At 37.1% G+C, this 19,634-nt stretch overlaps 1 protein-coding gene across 2 annotated transcripts in view; it reads right to left on the bottom strand.

Annotated features, from left to right (window-relative positions):
* The window catches only part of SMC5 (structural maintenance of chromosomes 5), a 108,021-nt gene that overhangs the window by 42,494 nt on the left and 45,893 nt on the right, over positions 1-19,634 (bottom strand). For both annotated transcript variants that reach the window (XM_043891207.1, XM_043891206.1), the window contains exons 7-8: positions 18,402-18,563; positions 17,532-17,603 (exon numbers count right to left, since the gene is read on the bottom strand). In XM_043891207.1, coding sequence (XP_043747142.1) covers positions 17,532-17,603; positions 18,402-18,563 — 234 coding nt within the window. The remainder of the gene's footprint in view (positions 1-17,531; positions 17,604-18,401; positions 18,564-19,634) is intronic.

Genomic DNA, 19,634 nt, shown 5'->3' with positions numbered 1-19,634 from the left:
TTAAGAATTTTCCACAGTTTGGGGGAGACAGAAGAAGATGGAAGAGGAGTAAGACGGTGAGATCACCAGCCTCCCCACAAATATGTCAAAATCTCATCAAGATACAGAACAATTCCTACAAACAATTCCTACAAAGAACCTCTAGGTGACAGCAGAAGCCCCCAGGCCTCCAGGAGGCAAGCTAAGCTCCCTGGAATGAGATAAGAGAGAGTATGGAGACACAAAAAGGGAAGAGACAGAGAACTTCTGGATCGGAGGGAGGGAGGGAGGGAACAGTGAAGGAGGAAGAGTTCCCAAGCACAGGAACTCACAGTTGAGCCCAAGGGGAGCTGCAGATCTTGGAAAGCCAGGCACAGCAGGGATGTAGGGGGCAGAAAACAGAGAAAGCTGCTGCACTTCTCAGCTCATAAACAGCTCACGGACTGTGGCCCTGACTAGACAGTGTGCTTGGGAAACCCAGAGAAGCCCACAGAGCCCTGCAGGGAAGAAGGTGCCGAGAGAGGCGCAGCATACAAACCTCTGCAGCGCAGACAAACCTCGCAGTGTAGAGGGTGAGGGGGGCGTGGTGTGAGAGGCACAGCGGCACATACAAACCTCTGTAGGGCGCATAAACCTTGTGGCACAGAGGCTGGGCCCTGGGGGCTGAAAGAGGGGCACACAAACCATGTGGTACAGAGGGTGAGCTCAGAGGGCTGAGGGAAGCCCACACAACTCTCCATGATGCAGAGGGCAGGGTGGGGGAGCCAAAAAATGATCCACACCAGTCCCTACCTAGAAAGCTTCGGCCTGTGGGGTGGGACTGGGGACAGAGGCACTGGCAATGATTCCAGGAACAAGTAGGGGGCTGGTGGCAGTGAAGATATGCTAAGAGGGCCACTTTGAGGTGGCTACAGAAATAGATATGTCTAACACTGCCAACAGAGAAGGCAATGGCAACCCACGCCAGTACTCTTGCCTGGAGAATCCCATGGACGGAGGAGCCGGGCAGGCTACAGTCCGTGGGGTTGCTAAGAGTTGGACATGACTGAGCGACTTCACTTTCACTTTTCACTTTTATGCATTGGAGAAGGAAATGGCAACCCACTCCAGTATTCTTGCCTGGAGAATCCCAGGGACAGAGGAGCCTGTTGGGCTGCCGTCTATGGGGTTGCACAGAGTCAGACACAACTGGCGTGACTTAGCAGCAAGACTGCCAAACCAGAAAGGCTGCCCAAAGACATACTGAACCCACAGACACCAGAAACCTACTACTGGACACCACACTGCCCTTCAGACAAGACCCAGTTTGATCAACCAGAACACAGGCACAAGCTCCCCAACCATAAAAATATTACAGGACACTAACCCAACCCCATCCACGGGGGCAGACTCCACAACCAAGATCTATGATCTTGAGAACTTTTTCTTCTTTTTTAAATCATACTCTTTATTCCCCCTACATATTTCTACCTTCACATTAGACTTTTGTAGTGCTGGGGAGTGTTCTTCTTTTTCTTGTTAAAAAAGAAATTAAAAAAAATTTTTTCACCCTTTCTTGGGTGATTTTTTTGATTTTGTTATTTGTTTATATATATACATGTTTTTATATATATTAAAATATATAAAAATATTTTATATATTTTTATATATTTGATTGCTTTCTTATAGTTCTTCACCAGCTGTAGCTGTTCCTGAATATATATAAATCTTTTTCAAATTAATTTATTTTTGTTTTTCTACTTTATTTTTAAGCCGTCTTTCCCTCCCCTTCTCTCTCCCTTCTCCTCCTCCTTTTCTTGGCCTTCACTCTTTCTCTTCACCATGCAGGTTAAGCAGCTGTACTCTCCTGGCTATATTCCTCAGCTGGCACTCTGCTCAGGCTCAGTTTTCCAGATTGAGCATTAGCAGCTCTGCTTTTAATTGGTTGATACCACTTTTGGTTTCCCTTGTTCACCAAGTCAATCTCCTATACTCTTTTCTTTCAAATGCTTTGGTTATAACTATGCGTGGAAGTGTGTGTATATGTCCCATTATTTCTGTAATGTTGATTTTGTATTTATCATTCATCTGGGTTCATCTTTTATTTCATGGCATGTTTTACTTTTTGTCTTGGTGTTTGCTTTAACTCCCTTTAATCCCATAACAAGTGACTTATGGAGGCCCAATCCACAGATCAAGGATCACACCTGAACCAGTGAGCTGGGAGCATGGAGTCGAAGATCCCAGATTGCCAGAGAATGCCTAACCCCAGGGGGTATTAATTACTGAGAACTTTGACACCTGTACACAAAGGCTAGTATCATCCAGCTGTTGACAGCATCCACCCGGGACACTTTACTGAAACAACAAGCAAGAAAAAAAAAAAAAAATCATCAACAGATAGGAGCCCCACAGGCGCTCCAAAATATACCACCTCACACAGCCCTTCCCAAGTCGGGGCGGGGGTGGGGGGGGCATGGGAACCTCCCCTCTTCCCACTAGAACACAGACACAAGTCACCCCTAATAAGAAGTCAACACAAACCACTAAACCAACCATTCCCTCCAAGGACAAAAACCAAAAGCAAAAAGGTATTCAACCCTAAAGCCTGGAAAAAGGAGACCTCAATCAGAGCAAGTTAGAAAAAAATAAAAAGACAGAGAAATACAGTGCAAATGAAAGAACAAAGGAGAAACTCACAACACCAAATAAACAAAGAAGAAATAAGCAATCTATCTGAAAGAGAATTCAGAATGATGGTAGTAAAGATGTTCCAAAGACTTGAAAATAGAATGGAGAAAATGCAAGAAACAATTAATACAGTTGCCAAGGACATAGAAGAAATAAAGAATAAGCAAACTGAGATGAATAACACAATTACTAAAATTAAAAATACTCTAGAAGGAACCAACAGCACAGTAACTGAGGCAGAAGAATGGTTAAGTGAGCTGGAAGATAGACTGGTGGAAACAACTGCTGAAGAGCACAATAAAGGAAAAGAATGAAAAGAACTGAGGATAGCCTCAGAGACCTTTGGGACAATATTAAACACACTGACATTCGAGTTATAGGGGTCCCAGAAGAAGAAGAGAAAAAGAAAGGCACTGAGAAAATTTTTGAAGAAATTATAGTTGAAAACTTCCCCAACATGGGAAAGGAAATAGTCCATCAAGTCCAAGAAGCACAGAGAATCCCTTACAGGATAAAACCAAGGAGAAACACATCAAGACATGTATTAATCAAGCTAGCAGAGATTAAACAGAAAGAAAGAATATTAAAAGCAGCAAGGGAAAAGCAACAAGTACCATAAAAGGGAAAACCCATATGATTAACAGCAGATCTTTCAGCAAAACTCTGCAGGCCAGAAGTGAATGGCAGGATATATTTAAAGCATTGAAAGAAAAAAATCTGCAACCAAGATTACTATACATGGCAAAGATCTCATTCAAAATTGATGGAGAAAATCAAATGCTTTATAGACAAATAAAAGTTAAGAGAATTTAGTACCACCAAACCAGCCTTACAACAAATATTAAAGGGACTTACACTGCCAGTAAACCCAAGAGAAAGGAAAGATTACAAAAACAAACCCAGAACAATTATGAAAAAGCCCACACGAATATATATATATATATCAATCATTTCTTTAAATGCAAACAGATTAACTGAACCAACCAAAAGATACAGACCAACTGAATGGATACAAAAATAAGACCCATTATATCTTGCCTACAAGAGACCCACTTCAGACTTAGAGACGCATACAGACTGAAAGTAAAAGGATGGACAAAGATATTCCATGCAAATGCAATCCAAAAGAAAGCCAGAGAGGCAATCCTTACTGCAGACAAAATAGATTTTACAATAAATAATGTCATAAGAGATAAAGAAGGGCACTACATAATGATCAAGGGGCCAATCCAAGAAGACAACACAGCAATTGTAAATATTTAGGCACCCAACATAGGAGCATCTCAATACACAAGGCAAACACTAACAGGCATAAAAGGGGAAATCACAGTAACACAGTAATAGTAGGGCACTTTAAAACTGCACTTGCACCAAGGGACAGATAGTCAAAACAGAGAATCAATAAGGAAACACAAGCCTTAAATGAAACATTAGACCAAATGGATCTAACTAGTATATTCAGGACTTTCCAGCCAAGTGCAGAAAAATACAACTTCTTCTCAAGTGCACATAGAACATTCTCCAGGAGCGACTACATCTTGGGCCACAAGTCAAGCCTCAGTAAATTTAAGGAAACTGAAATAGTATCAAGTATCTTCTCTGACCACAAAGCTATGAGACTACAGGAAAAATGCAAAAAACACAAACCCATGGAGATTAAACAATATATTACTAAATAACAAAGAGGTTACTTAAGAAATAAGAAGGGAAATAAAAAAATTCCTGGAAACAAATGACAATGAAAACACAACCACCCAAGACCTATGGGATTCAGCAAAAGCAGTTCTAAGAGGGAATTTTATATAGCAGTACAATCCTATCTCAAGAAACAAGAAAAACATCAAATAGACAACCTAACTCCACATCTAAAGCAGCTGGAAAAATAAGAACAAAAATCCCCAGAGTCAGCACAAGGAAATAAATTATAAAGATCAAAGCAGAAATAAATGAAAAAAGAAATGAAGGAAACAACAGCAAAGATTAATAAACCAAGAAAGCTGGTTCTTTCAGAAGATAAACTGACAAACCACTAGCCAGACCATCAAGAAAAAAAGGGAAGAAAAATCAAGAAAATTAGAAATTAAAAAGGAAAGGTTACAACAGACAACACAGAAATACAAACAACCATAAGAGTATATTATGAGCAACTATAGGTTAGTAAAATGGACAACCTAGAGGAAATGGACAGATTCTTAGAAAAGTTCAACCTCCCATGACTGAATCAGGAAGAAAGAGAAATTATGAACAAGACAATTACAAACACTGAAATTGAAACTGAGATGAAAAATCTCCCAAAACACAAAAGCCCAGGGTCAGATGGCTTCACAGGGCAATTCTATCAAACATTTAGACAAGAGCTAATCATACTTTTCTGAAACTCTTTCAAAAAACTGCAGAAGAAGAAACACTTCTAAACTCATTCTACGAGGCCAGAATCACCATGATAGGAAAACCAGGCAAAGACAACACAAAAATAGAAAATTAAAGGTCAATATCACTGATGAACATAGGTGTAAAAATCCTCAACAAAATTCTAACAAACAGAATTCAACAACACATTAAAAAGGTCACACATCATTGACAGCTTACGGTGAACAGTGTTGGATTTGAGATTTCTGAAGGAGAGAACTTTGCTTTGGGACCAAAGACATGGCTGCAGTTACTCAGATCTTCTTGAGACACGAGTTTTATTAAAGTGGAAATGGACAGAGACAGCTTCTGACAAAGACACCAGAAGGGGCAGAGAGGGGCCACTCACTAGGTTTATCAAGGTCTTACACACTTTTTCAACTGGTTATTAACAACAGAAAGGTCTGACCAGACTCACTCCCACAACATACATGTTTAGATAACAGGATTAGTCAGAAGGTTCTTAAGGAGAAAACCTGTCCTTCAGCAAGATACATTGTTATATAATCATTAGTACAGAGTTTAAGGAAAAACATACACTTGAGCAACATGAGTTGCTTTGCTATGTAACCATTAGTTCTGGGCTTAAAGAAAGTTAAGTCTTAGAAGAAATAGATTGTTGCCATAACAACTCAGAGCTTAAGAAAAAATGTCTTAGATGACTAAGACAAAGGAATGTAGGGAAAAAAAGTTTGTCCCTTTCTCCTCCTCCAGGGTCCTGGACCCTTTTCTCCTTGAGGGTCCCAGATTCCTTATCAACCTACCTAAGAATTCACTCCCTCACCATGATCAAGTCAGGTTTATTCCAGGGATGCAAGGATTTTTCAATATACGCAAATCAACCAATGTGAAACACCATATTAACAGATTGAAAGATAAAAAACATATGATCATCTTAATAAATGCAGAAAAAGCCTTTGACAAAACTCAGCACCCCTTTATGATAGAAACACTTCAAAAAATGGGCATAGAAGGAACCTACCAACAACATAGCAAAGGCCATATATGATAACCACACAGCAAACATTATTCTCTATGGTGAAAAACAGAAAGCATTCCCTCTAATATGAGGAACAAGACAAGGGTGTCTACTCTCACCACAATTATTCAACATACTTTTCAAAGTCCTAGCTATGGCAAGTAGAGAAGAAAAAGAAATAAAAATAATCCAGATAAGAAAAGAAGAAGTAAAACTCTCACTGTCTGCAGATGACATGATATGATACGCAGAAAACCCAAAAGAAACTATCAGAAAATTACTAGAGCTAATGAATGAATTTAGCATAGTTGCAATATATAAAGTCAATACACAGAAATCACTTGCAGTCCTATGTACTAACAATGAAAAATCAGAAAGAGAAGTTAAGGGAACAATCCCATTCACCACTGCAACAAAAAGAACAAAATATCTAGGAATAAACCTACCTAAGGAACACACCTACCTAAGGAGACAAAAGAACTGTATATGGAAAATTATAAGACACTGATGAAAGAAATCAAAGACAACATAAACAGATGAAGAGATATTCCATGTTTCTGGGTAGGAAGAATCAATACTGAGAAAATGAGTATACCACCAAATGCAATCTACAGATTCAATGTGATCCCTATCAAATTACCAATGGCATTTTTCACAGAACTACAACAAAAAATTTCATAATTCATATGGAAACACAAAGACCCCTGAATAGCCGAAGCAGTCTTGAGAAAGAAGAATGGAGCTGGAGGAATCAACTTGCCTGATTTCAGACAATACTACAAAAGCTACAGTCATCAAAACAGTATGTTACTGGCACAAAAAAACAGACCAATGGAACAAGATAGAGAGCTCAGAGATAAACGCATGCACCTATGGATGTCTTATTTTTGACAAAGGAAGCAAGAATACACAATGGGGCAAAGATAGCCTCTTCAATAAGTGGTGCTGGGAAAACTGGACAGCTATGTGTAAAAGAGGAAATTAGAACACTTCCTAAAGCCATACACAAAATAAGCTCAAAAGGGTTAAAGACCTAAATGTAAGACATGAGACTATAAAACTCTTGGAGGCAAACACAGGCAAAACACTGGATGACATAAATCAAGGCAAGATCCTCTATGACCCACCTCCTAGAGTAAAGGAAGTAAAACCAAAAATAAACCAGTGGGACCTAATTAAACTTAAAAAAAGCTTTTACACAGAAAAGGAAACTACAAACAAGTTGAAAAGACAACCCCCAGAATAGGAGAAAATAATAGCAAAGGAAACAACTGACAAAGAATTAATTTCCAAAATGTACAAGCGGCTGAACATCAGAAAAATAAACAACCCACCCAAAAAGTCAGGAAAAAGACCTAAACAGACATTTCTCCAAAGAAGACATACAGATGGCTTACAAAAACATGAAAAGATGCTCAATATCACTCATTATTAGAGAAATGCTAATCAAAACTACAATGAGATACCACCTCACACCAGTCAGAATGGCCATCATCAAACAGTCTACAAACATTAAACGCTGCAGAGGGTGTGGAGAAAAGGATCCCTTCCTGCATTGCTGGTTGGAATGTAAACTGACACAGCCACAATGGAAGATGGTATGGAGATTCCTAAAAAAACTAGAAATAAAAACCACCATATGACCCAGCAATCCCACTCTTAGGCATATACCCTGAGGAAACCAAAACTGAAAAAGACACATGTACATCAATGTTCACTGCAGCACTATTTATAACAGCTAGACATGGAAGCAACCTAGATGTTGATTGAAAGATGAATGGATAAAGCAGCTGTGGTACATATATGATGGAATATTACTCAGCCAGAAGAAGGAACATATTTGAGTCAGTTCTAAAGAGGTGGACAAACCTAGAGCCTATCATACACAGTGAAGAAAGTCAGAAATATGGAATCTAGAAAGACAGTACTGATGATAGGGCAGCAAAGGAGAAACAGACATACAAAACGGACTATGGACATGGAGGGAGAGGAGGAGGGAGAGGGTGAGATGTGTGGAGACAGTAACATGGAAACTTACAACACCATATATAAAAACAGACAGCCAGTGGGAATTCGCTGTATGGCTCAAGGAACTCAAACAGAGGCTCTGTAACAACCTAGAGGGGTGGGGTGGGGAGGGAGATGGGAGGTGGTGTAAGAGGGAGGGGGCATATGTATACCTATGGCTGATTCTTGTTGCTGTTTGACAGAAAACAACAAAATTCTGTAAAGCAATTATTCTTCAATTAAAAAAATAAAATTAAAAAAAAACTTTCCAATTTGCTGTGATCCACACAGTCAAAGGCTTTAGGCACAGTCAATGAAACAATTACAACAACAAAAAGTTGATGATAATCATTTTGGAAAACAGTTTGACAAATCCTTCAAAAGTTACATGTATATCTATGATAGCTTACTTATAGGAAATTATCCAAAAGAAATGAAAGCGCATCTTGTATTAAGAACTTCACGACAGTTTTAGTACTAGCACCAAACAAGAAACAAACTAAACATCTGTGAACAGATAAATGGATAAACAAATTGTGATCTCAAGAAAAGTAGAAAATAAAACCTGAGCAAAAATAATAATACAATGTATCAAAATCTGTGGGACACAAGTACAGCAGTGATGATAAAAAAACATATCATTAAGTGCATATACACAAGAAAAGGAGAAAATTCTCAAATCAATAATCTGAGCATCAACCTCAGGAACCTAGAAAAAGAGCAAAACAAAACAACATCAAGCAGAAGAAAGGAAGTAATAAAAATATGAACAAACTTCAACGAAATTAGAAAAACAGAAAAGTCAGTGAAACAAAGAGCTATTCATTCCAAAAACAATAAAATTAACATACCTCTACCAAGACTGAACCCATCCTCACACTCCAACAAAAGAAAAAAAAAGACAAAAATTACCAACATCAGGAATCAAACAGGGATCAAATAATTATCACTACAGAACCCACCTAAATCGAAAGAATAGTAAGAACATTTGTGAACAGATAAATTTAACAACTTAGATAAAATGGACCAATTTGGGGGGGGGGGGGGCAGGGAATCACTAGCACAAGTAAACCAACTGAAAGATTATTTGAACTGCCCTATAACTTTACCAGAGAACGCATTGGTCATAGCAAACACCCTCTTCCAACAACACAACAGAAGACTCTACACATGGACATCACCAGATGGTCAACATTGAAATCAGATTGATTATATTCTTTGCAGCCAAAGATGCAGAAGCTCTATACAGTCAGCAAAAACAAGACTGGGAGCTGACTGTGGCTCAGATCATGAACTCCTTATTGCCAAATTCAGACTGAAATGGAAGAAAGTAGGGAAAACCACTAGACCATTCAAGTATGACCTAAATCAAATCCCTTACTATTATACACTGGAAATGACAAATAGATTCAAGGGATTAGATCTGATAGACAGAGTGCCTGTCTCTTCCAAACCTGGGAAGAGGAGAGAACACTTCTGAATTCATTCTAAAAAACTAGTTATTATCCTGATATCAAAAGCAGACAAGCATGAAAAGAAAACCAGAGTATGTCCCTCATGAATATAGACAGAAAAATCCTTTAAATGTTAGCTAACAGAATTCAACAGTGTGTAAAAGGAATTATAAATTTATACACCATAACCAAACAGGGTTTACTTCAGAAATATAAGGTTGATCTGATATTCAAAAATCAATGAAATTCATTTTTACAAGCTAAAATTGCACATGTGCATGATCATATCAATAGATATGCAGAAAAAGCATCTGACAAAATCCAACACTCACTTATGTTATTCTCAGAAACACAGAAATAGAGAACTTCCCGATCTACAAAAAATCTACAGCTAATGTTATACTCCACAGTGAAAAAATGAATCCTTTCCTCCTAAGACCAGGAATAAGGCAAGGATGTCCACTCTTACCATCTTTAGTCAACACAGTGCTGGAATTTCTAGCCAGTGCAGTAAGGCAAGAAAGGAAATAAAAAGCATAAAAATCAGAAAAGAAGAAATAAAGTTGTCTCCATTTGTAGATGACATGCTAGGCTCTGAAAAAATTCCAAGTAAATTATTTCAAAAAAAGAGAAAAAAGAAAAATCAAAGGAAAAACTTAGGTGTAATCTAACAAAATGCAGAGAACTTATATGCTAAAAACTATGTCGTGCTGATGGGAAAAAATCAAAGGTCTAAATCAATGGCAACACGCTGTGTTCATAGATTAGAAGATTCAACATGTTACTTTCTATTTTCCCCCAAACTGATACATATGTTTAATGCAAGTCCTATTAAAATCCTAGCAATGTTCTTCTGTAGATTCAGAAAAGATTTGGATGTCAATAGGATGACAAAGTAAGGAACTCTGAAAATCCTTTCCTCCAGAAAATTAATGAAAATGTTAGCAAAAACTGTCAAAAAATTAACTCTTTCACAACTCTGGAATTACTCTACACGTAAGCTAAATAAGCAGGGTGACAATATACAGCCTTGACGCACTCTCCCAATTTGGAACCAGTCCATTGTCCATGTCGGGTTCTAACTGTTGCTTCTTGACCTGCATACAGATTTCTCAGGAGGTAGGTAAGGTGGTATGGTATTCCCCTCTCTTCAAGAATTTTCCAGTTTGTTGTGATCCATACAGTCAAAGGCTTTAGCATAGTCAATGAAGCAGAAGTAGATGTTTTTCTGGAATTCTCCTGCTTTTTTGATAATCCAATGGATATTGGCAATTTGATCTCTGGTTCCTATGGCTTTTCTAAATCCAGTGTGAACATCTGGAAGTTCTCGGTTCATGTAATGTTGAAGGCTAGCTTGCAGAATTTAGAGCATTACTTTGCTAGCATGTGAAATGAGTGCAACTGTATGGTAGTTTGAACATTCTTTGGCATCACCTTTCTTTGGGATTGGAATGAAACCTGACCTTTTCCAGTCCTGTGGCCAGTGCTGAGTTTTTCAAATTTGCTGGCATATTGAATGCAGCACTTTCATAGCATCATCTTTTAGGATTTTAAACAGCTCAGCTGGAATTCCATCACCTCCACTAGCTTTGTTCACAGTGATCATTGTTCCATTTGCAGTTCCAACTGTTGCTTCTTGACCTGTGCTCAGGTTTCTCAGGAGGCAGGTAAGGTGATCCATTATTTCCATCTCTTTAAGAACTTTCCAGTTTATTGTGATCCAAACAGTGAAAAGATAACTTGTCAGGGACTCTATACAGCTTCAGGATAGAGACTGATTGCCCCAAGAAACAACCACATGATTAAAAGTTGGATTGCAAGTTTCAGCCCAACTCCATGCCCTCCAGGAGGTGAAAGAGGCTGGAGGTTGACCTCAATCACCAATAGCCAATAATTTAATCAATCATAATGAAACGTCAATAAAATCTCTTGAACAACATGGCTATTGAGCTTCTGGGTTAGTAAGCGTGTCCATATGCTGGGAAGGTGATGCACCCAGAAAGGGAATAGAAACTTTGCACCACCCTACCTTGTTCTATGCACCTCTTTCATTTGGCTGTTCCTGAGTTGTAACCTTTATAGTAAACCCATATTTGTTAAGTATAATGTTTTCCTGAGTTCTGTGAGTCATTGTAGTACATACTGAACCTGAAGGCAGGGGTAGTTGTGGGAACCTCTGAATTTGTACCCAAGTCAGAGAGAAGAGTAGGAAAACAGGTCAAGGGACTTGAGACTGGCATGAAGCCAGGGCTGTCTTGTGGGACTGAGCCATAAATTTGTAGAATCTACTTAAATTCTAAATAGTATCAGAACTTTCTGAGTTGAATTGTATAGAACAGAGTTGGTGTCAAAGAATCAATTATTGCCACAAAAATGAAACTTCATAAATAATTACAAAACTATTTTGATAGGCTTATAATGCTTAAAAATGTAACTGGTATGACAATAACAGCACAAAGGAAGGAGAAGGGAATAGAGCTATATAGGAGGAAAGTTTTCTATACTACTCAAGTACATATTTATATGAACTAGACTATTGTAAATTAAGATGTTATTTATATTTCTAAAGGCAGCCATTAAGAAAATAGTTCAAAAAAATACAGAAAAAAAAAGAGACAGGAATTAAAATGGTACATTAAAAAACAACACAGAAGGAAATATTGGAGAAAGAGAGGAGCAACAAAGTCCTAAGACATATGACAACAAATCACAAAATGACTTAACAGCAATTACATCAAATGCAAATGGTTTAAACACTCCAATTAAAAGGCAGATGTAGGCAGAATGGATTAAAAAACCATCAAGACCAACTAAATACTGTTTTTAAGAAACACATTTTAGATTTGAAGATAGAAACAGGTATAAAGTAAAAAGATGTAACTCTTCTACACAGTCAAATAGAATTCTTTATTTTTCCTCTCCTGGTGGTGGTTTAGTCACTAAGGCATGTCCAACTCTTTGCGACCCCATGGACTATGTAGCCTCCCGGGCTCCTCTGTCCATGGAACTCTCCAGGCAAGAATACTGGAGTGGGTTGCCATTTCCTTCTCCATTTCCCTCTCCTAGCAAATTTCATTTCAGTAAAAGGCACCACTATCAACTTGTAAGGTCAAAAGGTTAGATCTGATCCTTGATTCTTTCACAATGTATTCTTATATCCACTTCCTGAGCAAATACTGTTGGTTCAATTTTCTAAATTTATCAACTGCTACCACCTTAGATGAAATCACTATTATCTCTTGCCTAGACTACTGCAATGGCCTCCTAAATGAAACTCCCATGTGTGGGGCAAAAATGAACTATATAGTCCATCTTCCATAAGGCAGTCCAAAATATTTTAAGATTTATGATATACTGTTTCTCTATAGCATAAAAACTTTCAAACCAAAGCTTTCTTACAGTTTCTCACTGTAAGAAAGACTGTATAGTCCATTTACAATCAAGTTCAATTTGCCTTTTTTCTTCAAGGGTCTACCTAATATGGTCTCTGTCTACCTCTCATATCTGCTGCTTCTAGGAACAATACATTTGTCTCCTGACATCCTTGGGGGATTTGTTCCAGCACCTCACCACCCCCCCCCCCCCCGCCGACCTGCTACAGCTATCAACATCTACAGATGCTTAAGTCCCTTATATAAAATGGCACAGTATTTGCATAAAACCTACACACATTGTTATTATGGGGTGCAAAAGTACATCATTATTGTAATTTAAATGTTGTACACAAGATACACTTTGGTTTTACTTTACACTTTTACTAAATGATCTATTCCCTATCCCAAAGCAAACATGGATAAAATTAAATGTTAAAAAAAAAAAAAACTCAAGAAAAAAAATATCTATACTACAACGTAAATACTATGAATAGTTTCTAGTATACAACAAATTCACGTTTTGCTTTTTGGAACTTTCTGGAAATATTTTTTTCCAAATATTTTTGCTCCATCTTTGGTTGAATCCACAAATACAGAATCCACAGACGTGGAGGGTCAACTATATTAGACCCAGGAAAACACTGAGACAGACTGCCAAAGTCCTAAGGAAAAACAATTTATAATTTAGAATTCAACATCCAGCCATTTTAATATTCCTTAGTGACTGCAAAAAAGATATTTCCTAACATACAAGGACTCAGAAAATTTATCACCCAAAGAACCTCTCTAAGACACCTACAAAAGAGAGACAGTATGAAAAAACAACCTAAATTCCTCTCTCTTCAAACAAAGGAATCACAAAAAATGTGACGTAAGCAGTAACATGATCAAATAAGCCAATAAAATATTTTAAGTCTAAATAAACACAGACAGTAGAACATAATACCTTAAATAACAGAGAAGTAAAATTTCTAACGACACTGGCACAGAGTGGAAGAAGAGGAAATAAAAGTTTGCTAAGATTCTGATCTTTCTCAAATATAGAAGAGGAAAAATACTAATTAACTTTTTCTACTAAGAAACATATGTTATTTAAACTTTTTAAGGGTAAGTGGAAGGCAGTGGTAAATGTGAACTGGTTAAACTTCTTTACTGTATGAGAAAGTGTCTCATACTGAATTTTAAAAATTACAAAGCAAAACCCAGTGTATGTTAGTTATAGCAGATAAAATAAAGAACAAACAATAAAGCCTTAATATCTAGAAAGCAAAAACACAATTACAAGAAAAACAGAAAAGTCTATATTCAAAGAAACAGGAACTGGCACTTTAAAGTACCTGGATAAATCAGGCTAGGAAAAAAAAAAAAAGAGTAGAACGTTTGCATAATATAATTACAGTAAAAGTCCAAAAAGGTTTCAAAAAATTTTAATATAAAGTCATAAAGGTCACATCTATTAACCATAAAGCAATATAACTTAACTTTTTTTATAAAGATTAAAAATTCCATGTCCAAGTAAACTGAAATAGTAAGAACTCCTATATAAATATAGATGAAAACCTGTGAATGAGAATTATAAAATCTTGAACCAAAACAATACAAGCACATACCACACATGTAAGATGTAACCAAATGATAATCAGAAAAAATTTATATGCTATAATGTATTATATTAAAAATTAAGAAAAGCTGAAACTTCAAGAACTTACAGAAGTGATAAACTGTTAATTATGACACAGGGGAAAAAAAAAGAAAACACTGGTTCTGGGAGAACTAAACTACTTAAATGTTGGCTTAACACTGAAATAAACCAGTTAAGGATGGAACAAAATAAAATTTTAGGTCAATCTTATTAGATGGTACAAAAAATGGTAAAGACAAGATTTTCTATTTGAATCCACCAATGTATTAAAATACTGAGATTTATGTCAGAATGCAAGCTGTTTAGTTGCTCAGTTAGGTCCAACTCTTTGCAACCCCACAGACTGCAGCACGCCAGGATTCCCTGTCCTTCACCATCTCTTGGAGCTTGCTCAAACGCATGTCCATTAAGTCAGTGATGCCATCCAACCATCTTGTCCTCTGCTGAACCCTTCTCCTTTTGCCTTCAATCTTTCCCAGCATCAGGGTCTTTTCCAATGAGTTGGCTCTTCCCATTAGGTAGCCAAAGTACTGGAGCTTCAGCTTCAGCATCAGTTCTTCCAATGAACATTCAGAATTGATTTCCTTTAGGATTGACTAGTTTGATCTCCTTGATGTCCCAGGTATGCTCAAGAGTCTTCAACACGACAGTTAGAAAGCATCAATTCTTCAACAATCAGCCTTATTATGGCCCAAATCTCACATCCATATATGACTACTGGAAAAACCATAGCTTTGACTAGAAGGACCTTTATTGGCAAAGTAATGTCTCTGCTTTTTAATATGTTGTCTATGTTGGTCATAGTTTTTCTTCCAAGGAGCAAGCGTCTTTTAATCTCATGGCTGCAGTCAACATCGGCAGTGATTTTGGAGCCCAAAATAATAAAGTCTCACTGTTTCCATTTTTCCCCATCTATTTGCCATGAAGGGATGGGACTGGATGCCATGATCTTAGCTTTTTTGAATGTTGAGTTTTAAGCCACCTTTTTCACTCTCCTCTTTCACTTTCATCAAGAGGCTCTTTACTTCTTCACTTTCTGCCCTAAGGGTGGTATCACCTGCATATCTGAGGTTACTGATATTTCCCCCAGCAATCTTAACTCCTGTGCTTCATCCAGTCAGGCATTTTTCATTATGTACTCTGCATATAAGTTAAATAAGCAGGGTAACAATATACAGCCTTGACCTACTCCTTTCCCAAGTTGGAACCAGTCTGGCGTTCCTTGTCCGGTTCTAACTGTTGCTTCTTGACCTGCATAGATTGCTCAGGAGGCAGGTAAGGTGGCCTGGTACTCCCATCTCTTTCAGAATTTTCCAGTTTGTTGTGATCCACACAGTCAAAGGCTTTAGGCACAGTCAATGAAGCAGAAGCAGATCTTTTTCTGGAATTCTCTTTCTTTGCTATGATCCAAGGAATACTGGCAATTTGATCTCTGGTTCTTCTGTCTTTTTAAAATCCAGCTAAATGTTAGACAACCTATCAACCTAGCAGTTCTGTTTGGGGTTTTAAAGATGAGTCTTTATGCCTTTTCCCTTCTAAACTCTAAATAAATAAAACAAATGGAGCTAAAAGGGCTTGGTCCCACAAGGACAAAAGGAATAGAGTAACAACTGGAGAGTTCAATAAATATTCAGAAGAGTAAAAGCAGCAGAAGGACAATTTAGCAGCCTACTATAGGAACCACAGTATAAGGAGTGAATGAAAGAGAAAGAAACAAGAACTGACTCTTCCTAAAAAAAAAAAAAATCATAGAAGAATCTTACAACTAGGAAATGTCAAGTATAAAGACCTCATATATTAAGTAATACTTTTGTGGAAATTTTTATTTTATACTGTGGAAAATAAAGTGTGGCACTCGGAGCCACTTCTGAGTTCTCTAAAGTCATTTAATTTTGTTGAGACACTATTTCTCCACCAGGTATTTAGATATAATAGTTATTGCCCTGTGCAAGCTTCAGAGGGAGTTACAGAAAGGAAATGATTGCTGAGCCTTCCAAAATGTAAAAAAAAAAAGAGAGAAAGAGAGACATCACATAGAAGAGAATGATTCCTACCTACCCCACCTGGCTTCCCAGGTGGCACAGTGGTAAAGAATCTGCTTCCCAGGACAGGAGACAGAGGAGACGTGGGTCCAATCCCTGGGTCGGGAAGATCCCCTGGAGAAGGAAATCGCAACCCATTCCAGTCTTCTTGCCTGGAAAATTCCATGGACAGAAGAGCCCAGAAGACTACAGTCCATGGCGTTGCAAAGAGTTGGACACAATTGAGCAATTGCACATGCATACCGCCCTACCTTTCTACTACAATGCATCCACACCCCCTCTATGCACACACCTTGAGCACTACTGCTATCAAGCAAGCTTCGGTCAAGAAAATTTAAGGTTTATCCTCTGGAGAAGTTAAATGAGAGAGGATCGGAATTTGAAGATAAAGATATAGGAAAAGGGATGAGGTTGAAAATGAACAGATTTAACATAAAGCTTTAAACACCAGAAATGCTTCAAGATGTGCATCCCTCGCTAAGAAAGGTAATTCAAGCTTTAGTTTCTGAATGGTCCTGGAGAACAGACCCCCAAAACTATTTGGGGATCTCTCTGACCCACCAGAGCCACAGCAGCTAAAAAGCCCAATTCCTTGCACAATTATCCTAAAATAATTTTGCTATCAAGCTCCATCCATGCACAATGAATTTATAATCAGCTCTGAAATATCCAACACTAAACAACAGAATCAATCCTTTGCAATTTAATTGCTGCTATGAAGACAACTAAATCCCATTTTACTATCACCCTATTAAATGCGTATCTATAGAGTAGTTTTGAGCCATTCCCCCCCAATTATCCTCTGTGCAACTGGTATACTTCCAAATTTTAGGCCTCCTCACAGATTAAGACAAGAAAGAGAACGAGGAAGATCGCAGGCAATTCAAAAACAAGAAACGCTCTCATAACCCACACCTGAACACAAAAGTTAGGGTAAATTAACATAAAAATTTCAAATTCAATGCAAGATCTTACTTGTTTATCTTTTCTTTCTATAACATCTTGTTTATGTTTGCACTTCTGAGATGTCTCCTTAATAGCTAATGCCTGCAAAATTGAATCAAAAGAAGGGAAGTTAGTTAAAAAAAAAAAAAAGGCAAGGCAATTCTGTGACCCTGTTCATCCAAATATAAAATTGCTCTGTAAGTTTACCCACAATGCTCTTCTATGATTTCTTTCAAAGTAAATTCATTATCACCCAAAATACAATTACTTGAAAATTTATGAAAGGTTATTCCTATAGATATTAAAAGTAGTTGCAGCTATATGCATACATATGTTTCTACATTTCTTCACATTTATTTCCTGTTATTTTATCCTAAAAGCAGTAATACAGAATAGCAGGGTCCATAGTTTAAAACACTCTCAAAACAATTATGTGATTCCAAAATCTTCCCTAAAGGTTAAAAGCTATGATTGCAAAATTTTTAGTTACGTTTTCAAGGTATATAGAGAATATTCCATTATATTATTTATTCTAAAAAACATGAGGTTTTTTACATTATGTTCCTACAAAAGGGGATGTAATTATATAACATGTATGAGAAATTCACAAAAGGAGATCAATGTTTCTAGGAATATTGCTCTGAATCCTCCTGTAATTAGAACAATCACATTTCATTTCTCTCTTTTTATATCTTGAAATTTCTATAGAGTAGCAAGTTCCTATAAAGTAGCAAGTGATGATTAGGATCTTGAAAGACCTGTGGTAGTAGAATTCCTAATAAAAGAACTTAAAGAACTAAAGTTACAAGTAAATCCACAAACATTACAAAACCTACAAAATATTTTTTATATTTGCTAAAATAAATGACAAGAAATCCAAAATTGAGCCAGAAATATAACCTTCTCTTTGATTCGAGCCTCCAAACTGTGACGCTGCCTTTCCATTTCTTCAATGCGTTCTGTTATAGGAATCTGACTTTCTTTAAGTTTTCTGACCTCTTCCTTTGCTTGGTCCCGAGCTAGTTTTACTTCTTCATATTCCTGACGAACATTTTCATATTCCTTACAATGAATTCAAGAAAGAAAAGTTAATATACTCTTTGCTTAAAGTAACACATATACTAAAATCAAGCTATAGGCAGAAACCAAATCTATGAAAAAGACAATTTTTAATCCCTTTAGGCGGTCTACTAATAAAAAAAATTTACCCCCTGAAACAACTTCAGAAATAGTAAATATCAAATGATGATGAACTCAGTGATACTCACTGCAGACTTAAATCATTAGGCCAGATTCTGTCTTCCATCCCTTCCTGTTTCTGAGACATATATCCTAATGACTACTAAAGGGAGGATCTCCTCTAATCTCTCAATAATGAAGGGATTCAAAAACTTGTAAAGAACCAAAAGAAACTCACTTATGAAAAATTTTTAAAAACCAAAAAGGAAAATGGTTCAACAGAAAAACAAAACAAATCATCCAGGTGAAAATGATTGTCACATCATAGGAATAAATAAATATTTGCTAAAAAAAAAAAAAATAAAGTGCTAAGAAAGCATATAGTAAGAACGAATGGGATGAAGAAAGCTAAAAAAAAAAAAAATACAAATAAACATTATAAATAACTGAGAAAACAAGAGCAGTAAAAGGCAAAGGAGAAAAGAAAAGATATACCCATTTGAATGCAGAGTTCCAAAGAATAGCAAGAAGAGGTTAAGAAAGCTTTCCAAAGTGAACAATGCAAAGAAATAGAGGAAAACAACAAAATGGGAAAAACTAGAGATTTCGTCAAGAAAATTAGAGATACCAAGTGAACATTTCATGCAAAGATGGGCACAATAAAAGGGCAGAAAAAGTATGGACCTAACAGAAGTAGAAATATTACGAAGAGGTAGCAAGAATACACAAAACTATACAAAAGGTCTTAATGACCCAGACAACCAAGACAATGTGATCACTCACCTAGGGCCAGACATCTTGGGAGTGTGAAGTCAAATGGGCCTTAGGAAGCATTACTAGGAACAAAGCTAGTGGAGGTGATGCAATTTCATTGAGCTATTTCAAATCCTAAAAGATGATGCAGTTAAAGTGCTGCACTCAATATGCCAGCAAATTTGGAAAACTCAGCAGTGG

The sequence above is a fragment of the Cervus elaphus genome, chromosome 29 (assembly GCF_910594005.1).
Source record: "Cervus elaphus chromosome 29, mCerEla1.1, whole genome shotgun sequence".
NCBI classification, from domain to species: Eukaryota; Metazoa; Chordata; class Mammalia; order Artiodactyla; family Cervidae; genus Cervus; species Cervus elaphus.
This window is presented reverse-complemented; position numbering and strand designations above follow the sequence as displayed.